This window comes from Rutidosis leptorrhynchoides, chromosome 1, assembly GCF_046630445.1.
Source record: "Rutidosis leptorrhynchoides isolate AG116_Rl617_1_P2 chromosome 1, CSIRO_AGI_Rlap_v1, whole genome shotgun sequence".
Taxonomy (NCBI): domain Eukaryota; kingdom Viridiplantae; phylum Streptophyta; class Magnoliopsida; order Asterales; family Asteraceae; genus Rutidosis; species Rutidosis leptorrhynchoides.
Genome location: NC_092333.1, coordinates 50,728,075 through 50,745,109, shown reverse-complemented (window position 1 = coordinate 50,745,109; position 17,035 = coordinate 50,728,075). Strand labels below are relative to the sequence as shown.

The 17,035-nt window shown below is 30.8% G+C and overlaps 1 protein-coding gene across 1 annotated transcript; it reads left to right on the top strand.

Annotated features, from left to right (window-relative positions):
* Window positions 1-8,309: 8,309 nt before the first annotated feature.
* On the top strand, window positions 8,310-9,365 carry LOC139867547 (uncharacterized). The gene has a single exon (XM_071855945.1). It carries the CDS (start codon window positions 8,310-8,312, stop codon window positions 9,363-9,365), a length of 1,056 nt encoding a protein of 351 aa, XP_071712046.1.
* Window positions 9,366-17,035: the final 7,670 nt, after the last annotated feature.

The window sequence follows — 17,035 nt, the reverse complement described above, 5'->3', positions numbered from 1 at the left end:
AATCTGTGTTCAAACCCTTCGAAAATCTCTGAAGACACTTCAAATAATGAGCAATCGAGATGATGATCTAACCACATATTACCCACAGTTATGTACTTAAAAAGCTCTCGAAACCAAAGTCATAATTCAACACATATCTGTGTCAGATCTTTTGGTATTTATTAGCAAAAATAACCTTGCAATTCCTTTGCAAAGTAGCAAATTATATCACAGCTCCAGCAAGACAACTTCGATTTTTTCATTCGGAGTAGCCTTACCATAATTTTGATATATGTGATTACCCTTTTGTTACCGGAGAACCTTTCATATTCCACCACATTAGCAATAAACTTACCAACAACTTCACTGATCTTGGGCATTTCGAAGAATCTTTATATTTATCGAAACCTCATCATTTACTCATCTGCCTCTTGTAACGAGAATTTCCATACGAATCATTGGGAATTAGCAAATCAGTATTTTGAAATCTCACAGCATGTTGACGCCAACAGTTATACATAACGTCTATTTCTAAGGCTTACATACTTCGAATGTGAAGTTTCTGAAAAACACTCTGAACCGCGAACTAGTTCTCGAAATGATAATGAAGCAACAAAAACTGTAAACGACCTTAGCAGTAAAAAGTTTGATGATAAAGATTAGTGTATTAACAAAGCTCAGAAATAAAGAAGTTTTGGAACTGGAAAACGGATTGAGCAAAGTATGAAGGAGGCTGTGGACAAATCACAAAGACTGAACCTGCCTTCAAAGAATCCAAATAATTCAGTGTCTGCTGAAGTCATTAACGAATACCTTGCTCCTCACACTAAACCCTTACAGACAATATTCTTCATCATCCTCTGATATTAGAAATTCTAAGATATCATCGTATCTTTCATTATAAATATCCTCCATATTTCTGAAGATATTTCCATAACTATTCTTATCTGGAATCATTTATCTCTTTGCGCTATCTGTATTACATCAAAAAGGAAACTGTTTAGTTCCTATACTCTGTAAACCTTTGAGTTTAAAATATGAATGTTTTTGAAGTAGTGTTGGAAACTGAAGCATGAATTAGTATAATATAATGACACTTGATCAACGTGATTATATTACAGTAATTCATGCTGAGTTTCTAAATGGAACGTGATGATTCACAGATTATAACATCATCATGTGCCATGTTATACGACTCTTGTATTCTATTTAACTTCTAAAATATCAAGAAAATATTTCTTGATGATTCGGCCTTTTCCAAGGTATTCTAGTAATTTGACAAGTCAAGATCGTGCCATCACAATTTCCTTCCTAGAACATTAACAATGTTCATTCCGAAATTCATATCTGTGAATTCTGGACCATTACAAGCGGTGCTTAATCGCAAGAAGAAGAAACGAAAGGACAAAACTCTGAAATAGAAATTGGGGTATAAATTGCAGCAAATAAAAGAGAGAATTAACTGTGGATGATAATGATTATAGAAGATAGAAACAGAGACTTTGAAATATAAGGGAAGATATAAAGCCCAACGACAAACCAAAAATTATAAACCATATATATCGATTCAAATAGCAATATAAAGACACGGAAGAACTAGAAACACTATAAACCCAAGAGTATAGTAGAAGTAAATAGATTCTTCCGGCGGTAGATGAAAAAGAAGAATGACCGATATGAAAGTTATAAGTATATCGAGAATCAGAACTGGATGGAGCATATTGATGAACACTTTAAAATATGAGTTGAGGGGGAAAGAATAGAAGGTGATGAAACATGACTAGGAACTTAGAAATCAACAGATGTAACTCACACAATGACGAAATAAGTGAATCAAACCCTCTATTAAATAGGTTAAGCTTTTTGGGATTAATTTAGTCATACCATAACTAAATCAAGTGTGATTAGATCAACACCTAGAGCTATTATTCACCACCTGGGTGATTTGGGTTGAGAGAGAATCGGAGGAGCTCACCAGATCTGAGTGTGTGTAACAAATGAGAGGCTTAACCTAAAATGAAGAACATAAGACTTTATATACCCCTACTGTTGACTCACCCGTACGATTCATCCATCACACATACGAGTTGGCTTCATCAGCCGTACGGGTGATCACTCACTCGTGTCTTCTCATTTAGGTTGTAATTGTGACTTAGCTCAGTATCAACATTGCGTATGAGCCTATCAGCCGTACGAGTGAGGCTTCACTCGGACATAGTCAAACATCCAAATCTCGTTCCTGCAGTTGCTGTAACCACATACAAACACGGATAGGATAATAACGAACGATCATGGTGGCCTGTAAACTGTTGTACCTGCAATGGACGTGGGTAGATGTCTAGGGACTTGCATAAAATGCATCAACAGAAGGTGTGAGTTGTAAGAAAATGAAGGAGGTGAATTTATAACAAAATCTCCGACAGAACAATTAAAATGGACGATCGCATTTAAAGCGGATCCTAATTCCTTTTGTTACCGGAGAATCAAATCTTATTACAAAGATTTTCTTCAAATCCCTTGAAATCTGGAAATCAATCATATCTACGTCAAATGATAAGATGAATCTACACTTACTCATTTCACTCTTCTATGTTAGCTTCATTCGTACTCTTCATATAAACGGATTGTTTATCCAAATTATTCGCTGATGATAAAACTCTAATTTTCAGCCTGTATGCATCATGAAAACATACTTATTATCATTCATGACCTTTCCACTCAAATTTTGGGACGAAATTTCTTTAACGGGTAGGTACTGTGACAACCCGGAAATTTCCAACCAAATTTAAACTTTATCTTTATATTATTCCGACATGATAAGCAAAGTTTGTTAAGTTAAATCTCAAGAATTTTAAATTGTGTTCATACATTCATTATAACCTCGACCAAATTTCGACGATTCACGAACCGTTATATATAAATAAATATGTATATATATGTATATATATATTATAACTTGAGAATATTAATAAAGTATTAAACGTATAATACTTTACATGAACGTATTTGTTTCAATATGTTTATCGATGGAATTAGAAGATAATATCAAATGATTGATTTATCAGATACATTATGATATGATTACGGGTCTATGTTATGAGGTCCACTGTGATTTAAGAAATCTATTCTTTTTGACAACATTCGGAAAATGGTAAAGTGATTTATAAGTAAGAACGTGAAGTGTAAATAACTTAGATGCTGGATATCGACAAGTTAAGTAACTCGACATTTTTCATTAAGATGATTTCATACATTTATTTAACCTTTGAACTTTATCCCATGCTTCACCAACAAACTGTAATTTAAAAACTTGAAACCTATTATGAATATATATGATTCTACTTTTCTAAAACATTTTATGATATAACGATTTCTATTATTTTAACCTTTAAACAAAATGATTCTTAAAAATATATTTGGTTTTGGAAAACAAAATTATTATATTTATTTGATTTAGTTTCAAACGTACAAAAACGTTTTCAGTTTAAAAAGAACTTTATTATTAAAACGTATATAACTTTTATAAATATCTAGAACCACTTTTGACAACTCATTACTTAACCAGTATGATAAAGATAACGATATTTATATTTTATTTAATTAAATATATATAAAGATTTAAATTAATATTATATATATTTATACGCGTATTATACGTACATAGTTTTATACTTTTACTATACTTAAACTTTACCTTTACTTTATTTTTACTTTACTTTAACTTTAATAATTCACTTTAATAATTCATACTTTAATAATTCACTTTAATAATTCATACTTTAATAATTCACTTTAATAATTCATACTTTAATAATTCACTTTAATAATTCATACTTTAATAATTCACTTTAATAATTCAAAAATATATTATAAATAGAATTCAATAGGTTTCATTATTTCATAGAAACTTGAAAATATTTTTCTCTAAACTCTCTCAAGCGATTTACATATATATATTTACTCCGTATTATTTCAAGATATTATTAGTATACATAAAATATTACGTCAGAGTGCTGTCCGAGTGATTTTGAAATTATTTTTCGAGTGGGATTGGATTAAGGAAATTATGGGTTATAGCTTGGAGGTGATTGGGTATGGTTCATGGGTATGCTCGTGAGGTCAATATAGTGTTTATCATCTCCGTTGCGTCTACGTACCTTTCCTGCAATATTGAATCTCAATATTGATACGTGAGTACTCATAATTTAACTTTTACATACTAATAGTGTATCCCTGACTAGTGCTCGAGTATATAGGATTATGCATGTTTATACTTTTGATATTGCCTTTAGTTAGGTTATGTTGAATCCTGAATTAGTTATATATGCGACTGAGATAAGGTATAAGATATGCATGTCGTTGGAAAGCTAGCAAAAAAATTAAGAACTTTTCATTTAGATATCGAATGATTTCGATGAACGGATTTGAAGTTATAGTCCATCGAATTTTTGTATTATTATTAAAAATGATTATTATTATCGTCGTTATTATCGTCGTTCTAGTTTTATCTTATTATTATTATTATTATTATTATCTTTATCAATAAAAGGATTTATCATTAAAAAATTGTTATTTTTTTATTATTACTATCGTTATTATCGTTAAAGTTATAATTAGTTTTATTATTATTATCCAATTATTATTATTATTATTATTATTATTATTATTATTATTATTATTATTATTATTGGTATTATTATTATTATTATCATTATTAATATATATATCATTATTTAAAAATGGTTATTGTTATTGTTAATATTATTATTACTATATTATCATTAAGATAATTATTAGTATTATCGTTAATAATGTTATAGTAACTATCATTATTAATATTAGTGTAATTAAAACAAATATTTGTAACACCTAATTATTTTGATTACTATTATTATCATTATTACGAACACGATATAAAAGACGATTAAAAGCAATTAAACAAAACGATAAGGAAATAATGGGTAAGAGTATCATGATGAAATTAAAATATTATAAGATATTGATTTAGATAAAATTATCGTTCTTATTATTTTTATCATTACTATTATTATTCAAATTATCATTAGTATTAAAACTATCATTTTAACAAAAATTATCATTTTAATAGAAATGTCATTGTTACTATAAAATATCATTATTATTATTATTATTTTAAATAGAATTATTATTTTAAAGATAATTTTAAAATTATCGTAAATATTAAAGTTATCATAATTAGAATTATCGTTTTATCATAATGTCATCTTAGTAATTATAAATATTGATATTTTTATAATAATAATTATTATTACAAAATAATACAACTTTTACTTACTATCATTATAGATATTATTTTATCAAATAAATATTTGTTACAAACATATTTTACTACGTGTAATAACTTACTTTAATAATACCTATCATATTATCTTTATAATATTAAATGAACCCTATAAATTTTATTACTTAATATATATAAAAGTATATTTTATTATATAAATATAATATAAAATTTTATTTATTAATAAATAAATTATATTATTTACTCTAATAAATCTTTTAAAAATATTTAAAAATATAAAACGACGATATTTAAACTATATATTAATCATGTATAGATTTTTGGAAATTATTTTGAGTCAAATTTACTTTTTTTGACTTTTGCATATTAGTCTCGAGCATTAGGATTGTGGTACACTATGACTTGACCTAATTTGTTAGACAAATATTGACCAACACATAAATATATATAATTAATTTAGGTTCGTGAATCCGAGGCCAACCTTGCACTTGTTCAATGAAGTTATATGTATTTTTACTACGAAATACAGTATGGTGAGTTTCATTTGCCTTTTTACCCTTTATATTTTTGGGACTGAGAATACATGCGCTTTTATAAATGTTTGACGAAATAGACACAAGTAATTGAAACTACATTCTATGGTTGAATTATCGAAATCGAATATGCCCCTTTTTATTAAAGTCTGGTAATCTAAGAATTAGGGAACAGACACCCTAATTGACGTGAATCCTAAAGATAGATCTATTGGGCCTAACAAACCCCATCCAAAGTACCGGATGCTTTAGTACTTCGAAATTTATATCATGTCCGAAGGAGGATCCCGGAATGATAGGGGATATTCTTATATGTATCTAGTTAATGTCGGTTACCAGGTGTTCACCATATGAATGAGAACTGGAAATGAAATTCTTGTGGTCTATTAAAATGATGGAAATAAATGATTATGATAAACTAATGAACTCACCAACCTTTTGGTTGACACTTTAAAGCATGTTTATTCTCAGGTGTTAAAGAAATCTTTCGCTGTGCATTTGCTCATTTTAAAGATATTACTTGGAGTCTTTCATAGCATATTTCGAAGAATGTTGCATTCGAGTCATTGAGTTCATCAAAGATTATTATTAAATCAATTTATAGTTGGATAGTGGATATTATGAAATGGTATGCATGCCTGTCAATTTTTGATGTAAAGAAAGATTGTCTTTTAAAAACGAATGCAATGTTTGTAAAATGTATCATATAGAGGTCAAATACCTCGCAATGTAATCAACTATTGTGAATCGTTTATAATGTATATGAACGGGTCCTTTCATCTTTTTTAAATTGTCATATTTTACAGACGTATCCCCACTGTTCCTTCCATTTGATGTGTTTATTAATTGTGCAGGTGTTAACATCTCTTATCATAATCAAGGTCCCCCTGCATTTAAGTGCCAGAGTTGTGGAGCAACAATGTGGTATGAAGAAAGGAACAACAAACCTAAAAACACTACACAGCCGTCCTTCTCAATGTGTTGCCAAAATGGTAAAGTTCAACTTCCTAAACTCATGGAACCTCCAATGTTGTTGCGGACATAACTTGATTATAACAACCCATCTACGGCAAAATTCAGAGAACAAATAAGGATATACAACAGCATGTTTTCTTTTACTTCTTTCGGGGCAAAAATAGACCACTCTGTGAACCGGGGCCGAGGCCCTTATACATTTAGAATAAGCGGTCAAACGTATCATAAAATTGGTTCACTTTTGCCCCAGGAAGGAGGGCCACCAAGATATGCACAACTTTACTTTTATGACACACAAAACGAAGCTAGAAATCGCATGTCTGCTTTTCTAGGTTCCGATTCACGTGATTCAATAGACAAAAACCTCACCCACAATCTCATTACCATGTTTGATGAATGCAATGCTGTTACACAAGCTTTCCGCATGGCACGAGATTGGTGCGCTAACCACAGAACATCCAACTGTCAGCTGCGCTTACTTGCTATGATAACCAACTCACACCAATATAATACACCAAACGTTGCTGAAGTTGCGGCATTAATTACAATTGACTTTGGTCATTGTAATTCTTTACGTGAATTCATTGTGCAAAAAAAAAGAATTGTCCACCACAAAGGATATCCAAATTACACCAACTTTACATGGCATTACAGTACCCTCTCCTCTTTCCATATGGTGAGACCGGCTATCATGAAGAGATACCATACCAAAATAATAGTTGAAGAAGGCAAACGAACCGCGGATACGTTACCATGCGAGAGTACTATTGTTATAGAATTCAACAACGTGAAGCCGATGGGACAACCCTCCTAAGAGGCGGCCGGTTATTCCAATAATATTTGGTCGACGCTTATACATCCGTTGAAGAACAACGCCTACAGTGGCTCCGGCACCACCAAAATGAACTACGCAGTGACTTATACAATAACGTTTGCGATGCTATTACAAGGGGTGACACCTTGGCCACTTCAATTGGAAAGCGGATCATCTTGCCGTCATCTCATACAGGTAGCCCACGGTACATGGTACAAAATTACCAAGACGCAATGGCTTTATGTCGTGAGTTCGATAACCCCGATTTATTCATCACCTTTACTTCTAATCCCAAATGGCCTGAAATAGAAGATATGCTCTCCTTTATTGATGTCCAAAGAGCTGCAGATCGTCCTGATATTGTCGCTAGATTATTCAAGCAAAAACTGGATGCTCTCATGACTGATATAATGAAGACCCACATTTTCGGCACATGTCAAGCAGGTAGGGTGATCAAAAATCATCACAAGAATAATAATTCCATATTTTCTCATGTTTTTCATTATTGTTACAATACACGCACACCTTAATTGTCTAACTCAAATTTATTGTTACAGGTATATATATCATCGAATTCCAAAAGCGTGGCTTACCTCATGTTCATATGCTAATATGGCTAACACGTGCCTACAAATGCAAAACACCATCGGACATTGATGATCTAATTTCAGCAGAAATCCCCTCGTAAATGCATGACCCAGAAGGTTTCAGAGTGGTTACTGAACATATGTTGCATGGTCCATGTGGTGACCGACATATGGATGCTCCTTGCATTATTGATAAACAATGTTCAAAACACTTTCCAAAACCATTTTACACCGAAACCACAATTGATGAAGAAGGGTACGTTATTTACAGGCGCCGAAACAACAACGTGAAATTTCAAAAAAACAACATTGCCCTTGATAACAGTTTTGTTGTGCCCTACAACAGATATCTTCTATTGAAATACAATGCGCACATAAATGTAGAGTGGTGTAACAGATCTCGTGCGATAAAGTACCTTTTCAAATACTTAAACAAAGGGCCGGACCACGCAACAATTGTCATACAAGAAAATTTGATTCCCACGGAACACTCAAGTGGCACAAATGTTCTTGCCGTTGACGAAATTAAGAATTATTTAGTTTGCCGGTATTTATCTCCATGTGAAGCTGTTTGGAGATTATTTTCATACGACATTCATTACTCTAGACCCTCTGTGATCAAATTGTCATTCAATCTACCCAATCAACAATCCATCACGTTACGTGATTCACAACAGCTGCCTGCTCTACTTCGCAGGGAGAGCATCAAAGAAACAATGTTCACACAATGGTTTGAGCTAAACAAGCAAGATACAAATGCACGCACATTAACTAATGTCAAAATCCCTACACAATATGTATGGAATCAAGACGCCAGAATCTGGACCCCGAGAAAAGTTAGAACCTGCATTGGCCGTATTATGTACTCAAATCCTGCATCAGGGGAACGTTACTATCTGCGTATGTTGTTGAATATAGTAAAGGGCCCCCGCTCTTTTGAGGAAATTAGAACGGTAGACGGTACATTACATCCCACTTTTAAAGATGCGTGCTTCGCATATGGTTTAGTTAATGACGATAAAGAATGGACAGAAGCTATTTCTGAAGCAAAACTCTGGGCATCAGGTTCACAACTTCGTGAGTTATTTGTCACAATGTTACTCTTTTGCAATGTAAGCAATCCACTCAAATTATGGGAACTAAATTGGGAAGCTTTGTCGGACAACATTCTTCATAAAAAAAAGGAAAATTTATAACTTCCCCGATTTAATCCTATCCGATTCTCAACTAAGAAATTATTGCTTACTAGAACTATGTGACGACCCGGAAATTTCCAACTAAATTTAAACTTGATCTTTATATAATTTTGACACGATAAGAAAAGTCTATTAAATCGAGACTCAAAATATTTGAACTATTTTATGTAACCAATTACCCTTTGACTATTCCCGACGATTCACGAACAATTGTGTGTAAATAAATATGTAAATAAATATATATATGTAAATGTATATATATATATATATGTATATATATATATATATGTATATATATATATATATGTGTGTGTGTGTGTGTGTGTGTATATATTAATTTGAAGTAATACTATCTAATCATTTGATTTAAATATGTAAAGTAATATACAAGATAAATAAAATGTTATAAAAATAAATATATAAATATATATGTATGAATTCTGTACTCAATTAATATTATATGTATGTTGTAATATATCTAATATAAAAATATTAAATATTCAAATGTATTATTATATGTATTACATAACTAATAATATGTAATACTATTATTATATTAAATTTAATTAAAAGTTTGAATATAATTGATATATTAATATTGTTATCATTAATTTCATCATTATTATTATTGTTAATATTCATATTAATATTTGTATTAGTAATATTATTACTTCTAAAATAAAATATATTTATATGTATATATATATATATATATATATAAAATTTGAGTTGTGTTATTATTATTATTATTAATGTTATTATTATCATTAATAATATTATTATAACTAGTATTATTATTAGTATCATTAATAAGATTATTATTATATATTGTCATCATTATTATTAGTTATTATTAAATTTATTAATATCATCATATCTGTATTATTATTGTTATTTATTTTGATATTATTATTATTATTATTACTAATATAATTATTAGTATTATTATTAATATTTCGATAGTATTATTATTAATACTTATTATTTTATTAGTATTAATATTTCATAACATTATCAATATTAAATTTATGAACTATATATATATAATCAAAATTATAAACAGGTAAATATAAATACATATATACATATATATATATATATATATATATATATATATATATATATATATATATATATATATATATATATATATATACATATATATATATATATATATATATATATATATATATATATATATACATATAATACAGATATATATATAAATATACTGATTATATATATAATATATATATAAATATAAATACGCTTACTTATATAAATAAATACAGAAAATTACATTATTCTGTTTCAAATCACTTTCAGACCTGTGAAGGAATCATTTTTAGTCTCCAATTCGTACAATCAGTGTGGAATTATATGAATGAATCCAAATTCAATTAGGGTCGTACACCAATTTTATATTAGATTAGTTTGGGTTATGTAAAAGTTATTTTTACGGGTTTTTAAAGTCGGAGCTCTGTCCGTGTAACACTACGCGATAAATACTCAATGTAAGTTATGTTCTCCTTTTTAAATTAATGTCTCGTACTTAAGTTATTATTATGCTTATTTGAGCCAAAGTAATCATGATGTTGGACTAAATATTAAAGACGGGGTAATTGGGCTTTGTACCATAATTGGGGTTTGGATAAAAGAACGACACTTGTGGAAATTAGACTATGGGCTATTAACGGGCTTTATATTTGTTTAACTAAATGATAGTTTGTTAATTTTAATATAAAGATTTACAATTGGGCGTCCCTATAAATTACCATTTACACTCGATCGGACACGATGGGCGGAGTATTTATATGTACGAATAATCGTTCATTTAACCGGACACGGGAATGGATTAATAGCCACTAGAATAATTAAAACAGGGGTGAAATTACATTCAAGGGTAATTGGTGTAATTGCTAACAAAGTAGTAAAACCTTGGTTTACACGCAGTTGATAACCTGGTGTATTCATTAAACAAAGTATTAAAACCTTGTTACAATTCGAATCCCCAATTAGTTGGAATATTTGACTTCGGGTATAAGGATAATTTGACGAGGACACTCGCACTTTAAATTTATGACCGATGGACTGTTATGGACAAAAACCAGACGGACATATTAAATAATCCAGGACAAAGGACAATTAACCCATGGGCAATAAACTAAAATCAACACGTCAAACATCATGATTACGGAAGTTTAAATAAGCATAATATATTTTATTTCATTTTTTTTCTCGTACTTTTATTTATTGTCATTTCAATTATTGTTATTTATTTTATATTGTTATTTAAATATCGTCATTTACTATACGCTTCGCTTAAAATATAAATCGACAAACCGGTCATTAAACGGTAAAACCCCCACTTTTATATATTATTATATATATATTTATATATTTTTGTACAAATATAATTATATAAAAATAAGTGTTTCATAAGCCCGTCTCCCTGTGGAACGAACCGAACTTACTAAAAACTATACTACTCCGCGACTAGGTACACTGCCTATTGTGTTGTAGCAAGGTTTTGGTATATCCATTTTGTAAATATTTAATTAAAACTTGTTAAATTTTGTAGCATTCCGTATTAAAAATATAGTATATTTCGTAACCCCACGCTACACACATCAAGTTTTTGGCGCCGCTGCCGGGGAGTCGGCGAAATATTTATATCATTTTTAGAAAAACAATATAAAATCCTAAAAATTAAAAAACTTAAAAAAAAAAAAAAAAAAACCGAAAAAAAATATATATATTTTTATATAGTTTTAAGATTTTTATTTATAAAATTATCAAATATTTCTATTTTTAGTTTTATAAAAATATTAAGTTTTTATTTAAATTATATATATATTTTATTTAATATATAAAATAGAAAATATAAATAAATATAAATAATACGGTTGAACCTGTCATTTGACCCCCCTCATTTGAACCGGCTCTGGAGGTCATGCGACTCGCATGACCCTTAGCCTGAACCCCATGCGAGTCGCATGAGGGGTCTGACAGGGCCACATACAACCCTACTTTTGCATTAAATACGGTATATTATTTAATTTTATTATATTTAACCCTAGTTAGTTTATTTGTTTAATATAATTAGTTTTTAGTTTTATTTGTATTTTACTTTTAATTAGTTTTATTAATATATAAATTGATATCTTTAATAAAAATAATATAAAAATTATATTTTTATAAAAATTGTACTTTTTACCATTTTTTTTTATATATTTTTATATTTTGTATCTTTTTATCGTTTTAGCGTAATTTGTGTATTTTTATTCGTTCGTGCTTAGTTTTAAGTCTAGTTTTTGTCGTAGTTTTAATTTTTATTTCTAGAATTTTTAGGCTTTGCCGTAAAATCCCTTAAGTGCTCATTCCTTAGACTAAGATTTAGGTGCTTTAGAATTTTGCGACGCCGTGTTTCGACGTTTTTCTTTCTTATTTTTATTTTTCGACACTTTTCGACGCGCAATCTATTTCTTTCTATTTTCTCGACACTCTAATTTTTAGGACCTAGAATTTTCTCTATTTCTTATCTAATATCTCAAACGGAAAGAAAAATTATTTAAGTGGTTAAATTAATGGACGTTGACATTTTTCTGGTTCGTAGTAATAGTTGGATTTGTTAGTGGCTAGTTGTGGGCTTCCGATTTAAAGGGTCCTGGCTACCTGCTGCATCTTTTGGCTATTCGAAACGTGGGCAAAAATCAGAAAAGTCTATTAATTGGACAACTTATATAAGTTTTTCTATTTTTATAACTAATAGGATCATTTGTGAATGTAGCTAAAATTTGGCCGTCGCAATAAAATGGAAAATTTTGAAAACAAGGCCTTGGAAACTCTTTTTGAACTCCAAAATCAATTAAATCAATACTCTCAACCGAGTGTTGATGATAATTCGTTCAGTCAATCTTGGATCACAAATGACGAAACAATAACTGGTTGTGAAATTTGTGGAGATTATCACTCAACATGGGAATGTTATTATTACGTTCCTATGGAAAATTACGTACCCACAGAACCTGAATGGAACGATTATGAAGAACGCAATTCAAACTGGGATTATTCCCAAGAATATATCCAAACTCAACAACCAGAAGACGAGGAAAATTACGTGTCCGAAAATTCTTTAGACAATATGAAAATCAAACTCGAAGAACTTGATGCTCAAAAGGAACAAATGAGAGAGTTTGTAAACCGGCAAGCTGAAACTCTATCAGATTACACACCTGTTGATCTGAGGAGTCGTGTGCAAGAAAATCTCAAATCATCGAATTTTGATGAATTCGAGAGCTCCGAAATCACCAACTATCCCGATGATACTTTTTATTCAGTCTTACCAAATTCACAACATATCGACACATTAGCCTCTACCGACGAAATCATCAGTCCATCAATGGATAAAGATGAAGTAAGGGAGACAAATTGGTACTATTGGGAAAACGATAACGTTGAAAATTTTACCCTCGAGACCAAACCGAACTTCACCATTCCACAACCTTCCAACCCAATATTCTCAATAGAGGAGTCATCTACTGAAGATGAACCACGAGATGTAATAGATAATGACACCTCGGATTTTACCCAATTAGGTAATAGAGGTGAAAACTTTGATCCCAAGAATAAACGGAAGGAAATATTAGGAATTGTCCGCCCTATAATAGGTATGTCGGTGTATATCGATCCATTTGACCAAGAACCAGAAAAGAGACATATCCATTTACTAAAAGCTACACTTAAAAAAGAATTAAGTAGTGACGATCGGGTGAGTCTAAACTTTAAACCCATTGATATATTATACACCACCCGAGATATAAATAACTGGCTCACTATTTTAATTCGAGGAACTTATTCCACCGACTTCACATATCGTCAGCTAAAGTGTAGGGAAGTCTAACCCCACTTAACGTTAAATTAGGGGTTCGGGTTAGTGCATAACTCGTTAATAAACATGCATGATAACTTAGGGTAAAATACGCATTTTCAAAGATTAGCAAATAGTTCAGAAAAGTAACCATTTTTGAAGAAAAACATGTGTGATAAAACAAGAAGGAATGAACGGTGAGGCGCGCCATCTATCATTCGACGAGCTTTGTAAGTACAAACCAGGTATTCTTAATCACTTTTCTACACTAATCACCCTCATGAATTTATAATTATAGTCTGATTTCATGCAAATGAGGGCATTGCATGATCTCAAGTGTGGGGAAGGGTTATAAATTCTCTTGGGTTTATACTTGGTTTATTTGCCGAAATTTTGTGAAAATTTGAAAAAATTTCAATTAAATGAACTCAAAATCATGTTTATACATATTTATGAACGATGAAAACTAGGTGTTAATACCGAAATTATCGTTACCTCGAAAAGGACATAAATTGAGAAACAACCCAAAACGCTTGAATTCATTTAAAATGAAATAAAGGAGAATAAAAAGGCAAAGAAAGAAACTAAGTGTGGGGAGAATGTACCAAGTTATTCAAAAATATCTATCACATGTTTCTGTAAAGTTATTACAGGTGTTTTTGTTTTGAACTAAATTAATAGTTTTACCCGGTTTATTGTGATACTTTTGAAAGAAAGATGGATCTACACGATGAATCAATTCCATCATTAGAAGGAAGTAAAGTCTTCCGAAAAAGACACGCGCTTCTTGATTTAGGTCAGGAAGTTGTCGTCCAGACCAGCTGTAGGTTGACGAAAAATCTAGTAAAGTCATCTCTAAAATCAGCAGGAAATCCACGGACCTCAGCATCAAACAGGGTCGCCAAGTGGTCAGATTTATCCTAACCATGAGAAGGATTTATCTCGTACAATGGGGAGGCACCGTGCAAATTAGCTTGATAAGACTAATGAATCAGATCCCCAGAAAGGATAATCTCCTTAAAGATTAAAAATCAGCTTTTAAGCCTGATATTACTCAATCCTTGAGATTGACCTTAAAGATTGAGAATTCAAACTCATGGAATTCAATGAAATCTAAACTCGAGCTTGAACGAGAAAATATTTTGATCAAAATTACAAACCGATTTGTTTTCTGAAAACCCATTTTCAATGCGTTCATTACCATTGAACGTAAAATCCTAGGAATTCACCTGGAATTCATTAGGTCACCTGAACCAAATCGGGTGTCAACCGTAAGAACGGTGGTTGCATAGCATGGTCGGAGACAGGACCTTGTGCCAGACCGAAAAATTATAGGATGATCTTTACTATTGCTCCTACCAAGGATAGTTCTAGCATCCGACACGTTAAAAAGACCATGAAAATTTGCATGTCATTAGACATTGCCTTAACAGTTTCTTGTTCATCGCTTTCCTTTACAACCGGACGGTAGTTTACCGAAAGGTAATATACGGAACAAGTAAACTGGATGTGTGCTTTCCGATACCGGGATAGCAGTGGATTACACGAGCCTAAAAGTTTTAGCCAAAATATTGATCCACAAATATATTTTGCAACAACAATGGTGGGTCAAATCAGAAAACTTGTTCAGGGTAAAATCTAGCTTGAATTTTCAAAAGATCAAATGTTTTCATAAAGATCCAATTTCCTAAAGGATCTAAATTTTTATAGTCATGTGGGACTGTAAACCGCCTTTCAAATGTGCACTTTGCTTTGGAAACCGAAAGTAAATCGGCTATTTGATTGCCAGTGTCGTTGACCTAAACCCGAGGCAACTATAAAAGACACACCCACCTTTAATCATATTGTTACTATCATTGTTTATACCACTCTATCAAAATCACTGATGTACAAAGTGTGAAGAATAAAGAAGTGATTTGTATGTTTTTATTTCAAGACTGTATTGCTTGAGGACAAGCAACGCTCAAGTGTGGGGATATTGATAAGACTAAAAAGGAACATATATTTCATAGCATTATCCCCCAAGAAAGACAAGATTTTAGTTGTAATTGTTCCATATTCAAGTAATATTCGTTTATATTTAATAAGTGCGAAGACAAAAGGCGAAAACAACGAATTGAAGACGCAAAGGTCCAAAATGCTCAAATGTACAAGATACAATTAAAAAGGTTCAATTTATTGATGAGGAACGTCTCAAAATTACAAAAGTACAAGTTGCGAAACACAAAGTACACGATATAAAATAGTACGAGAGGACGTTCGAAAATCCGGAACCGGGACCCGAGCCAAGAAGAAACGCCCGACGCAACGGACCAAAAATATCTAGTCTACTATGCACAAGAATAAAATATAATATATAAATAATTATATTAATTATTTATATATTTATATTTATTTTAAATTATGTCGACGAACAAGAAAACAAAAATGATTGAGCTGGATTCTGGTGGCCATGCGAGTCGCATGGCCAGAAGGCTATTTCCCATGCGAGTCGCATGAGGATCAGAATCAGGCCTGGTCTATAAATTTGCCATTTTTCGTCCGAGTTTAAACACACCACACACACAAATACATAATAATACTCTGTAAGAATAATGTAATAAATAAATAAATATATATATATATATATAGTATAGATTAGTGTTATATTAGATTAGTTTGGGTTATGTAAAAGTTATTTTTACGGGTTTTTAAAGTCGGAGCTCTGTCCGTGTAACACTACGCGATAAATACTCAATGTAAGTTATGTTCTCCTTTTTAAATTAATGTCTCGTACTTAAGTTATTATTATGCTTATTTG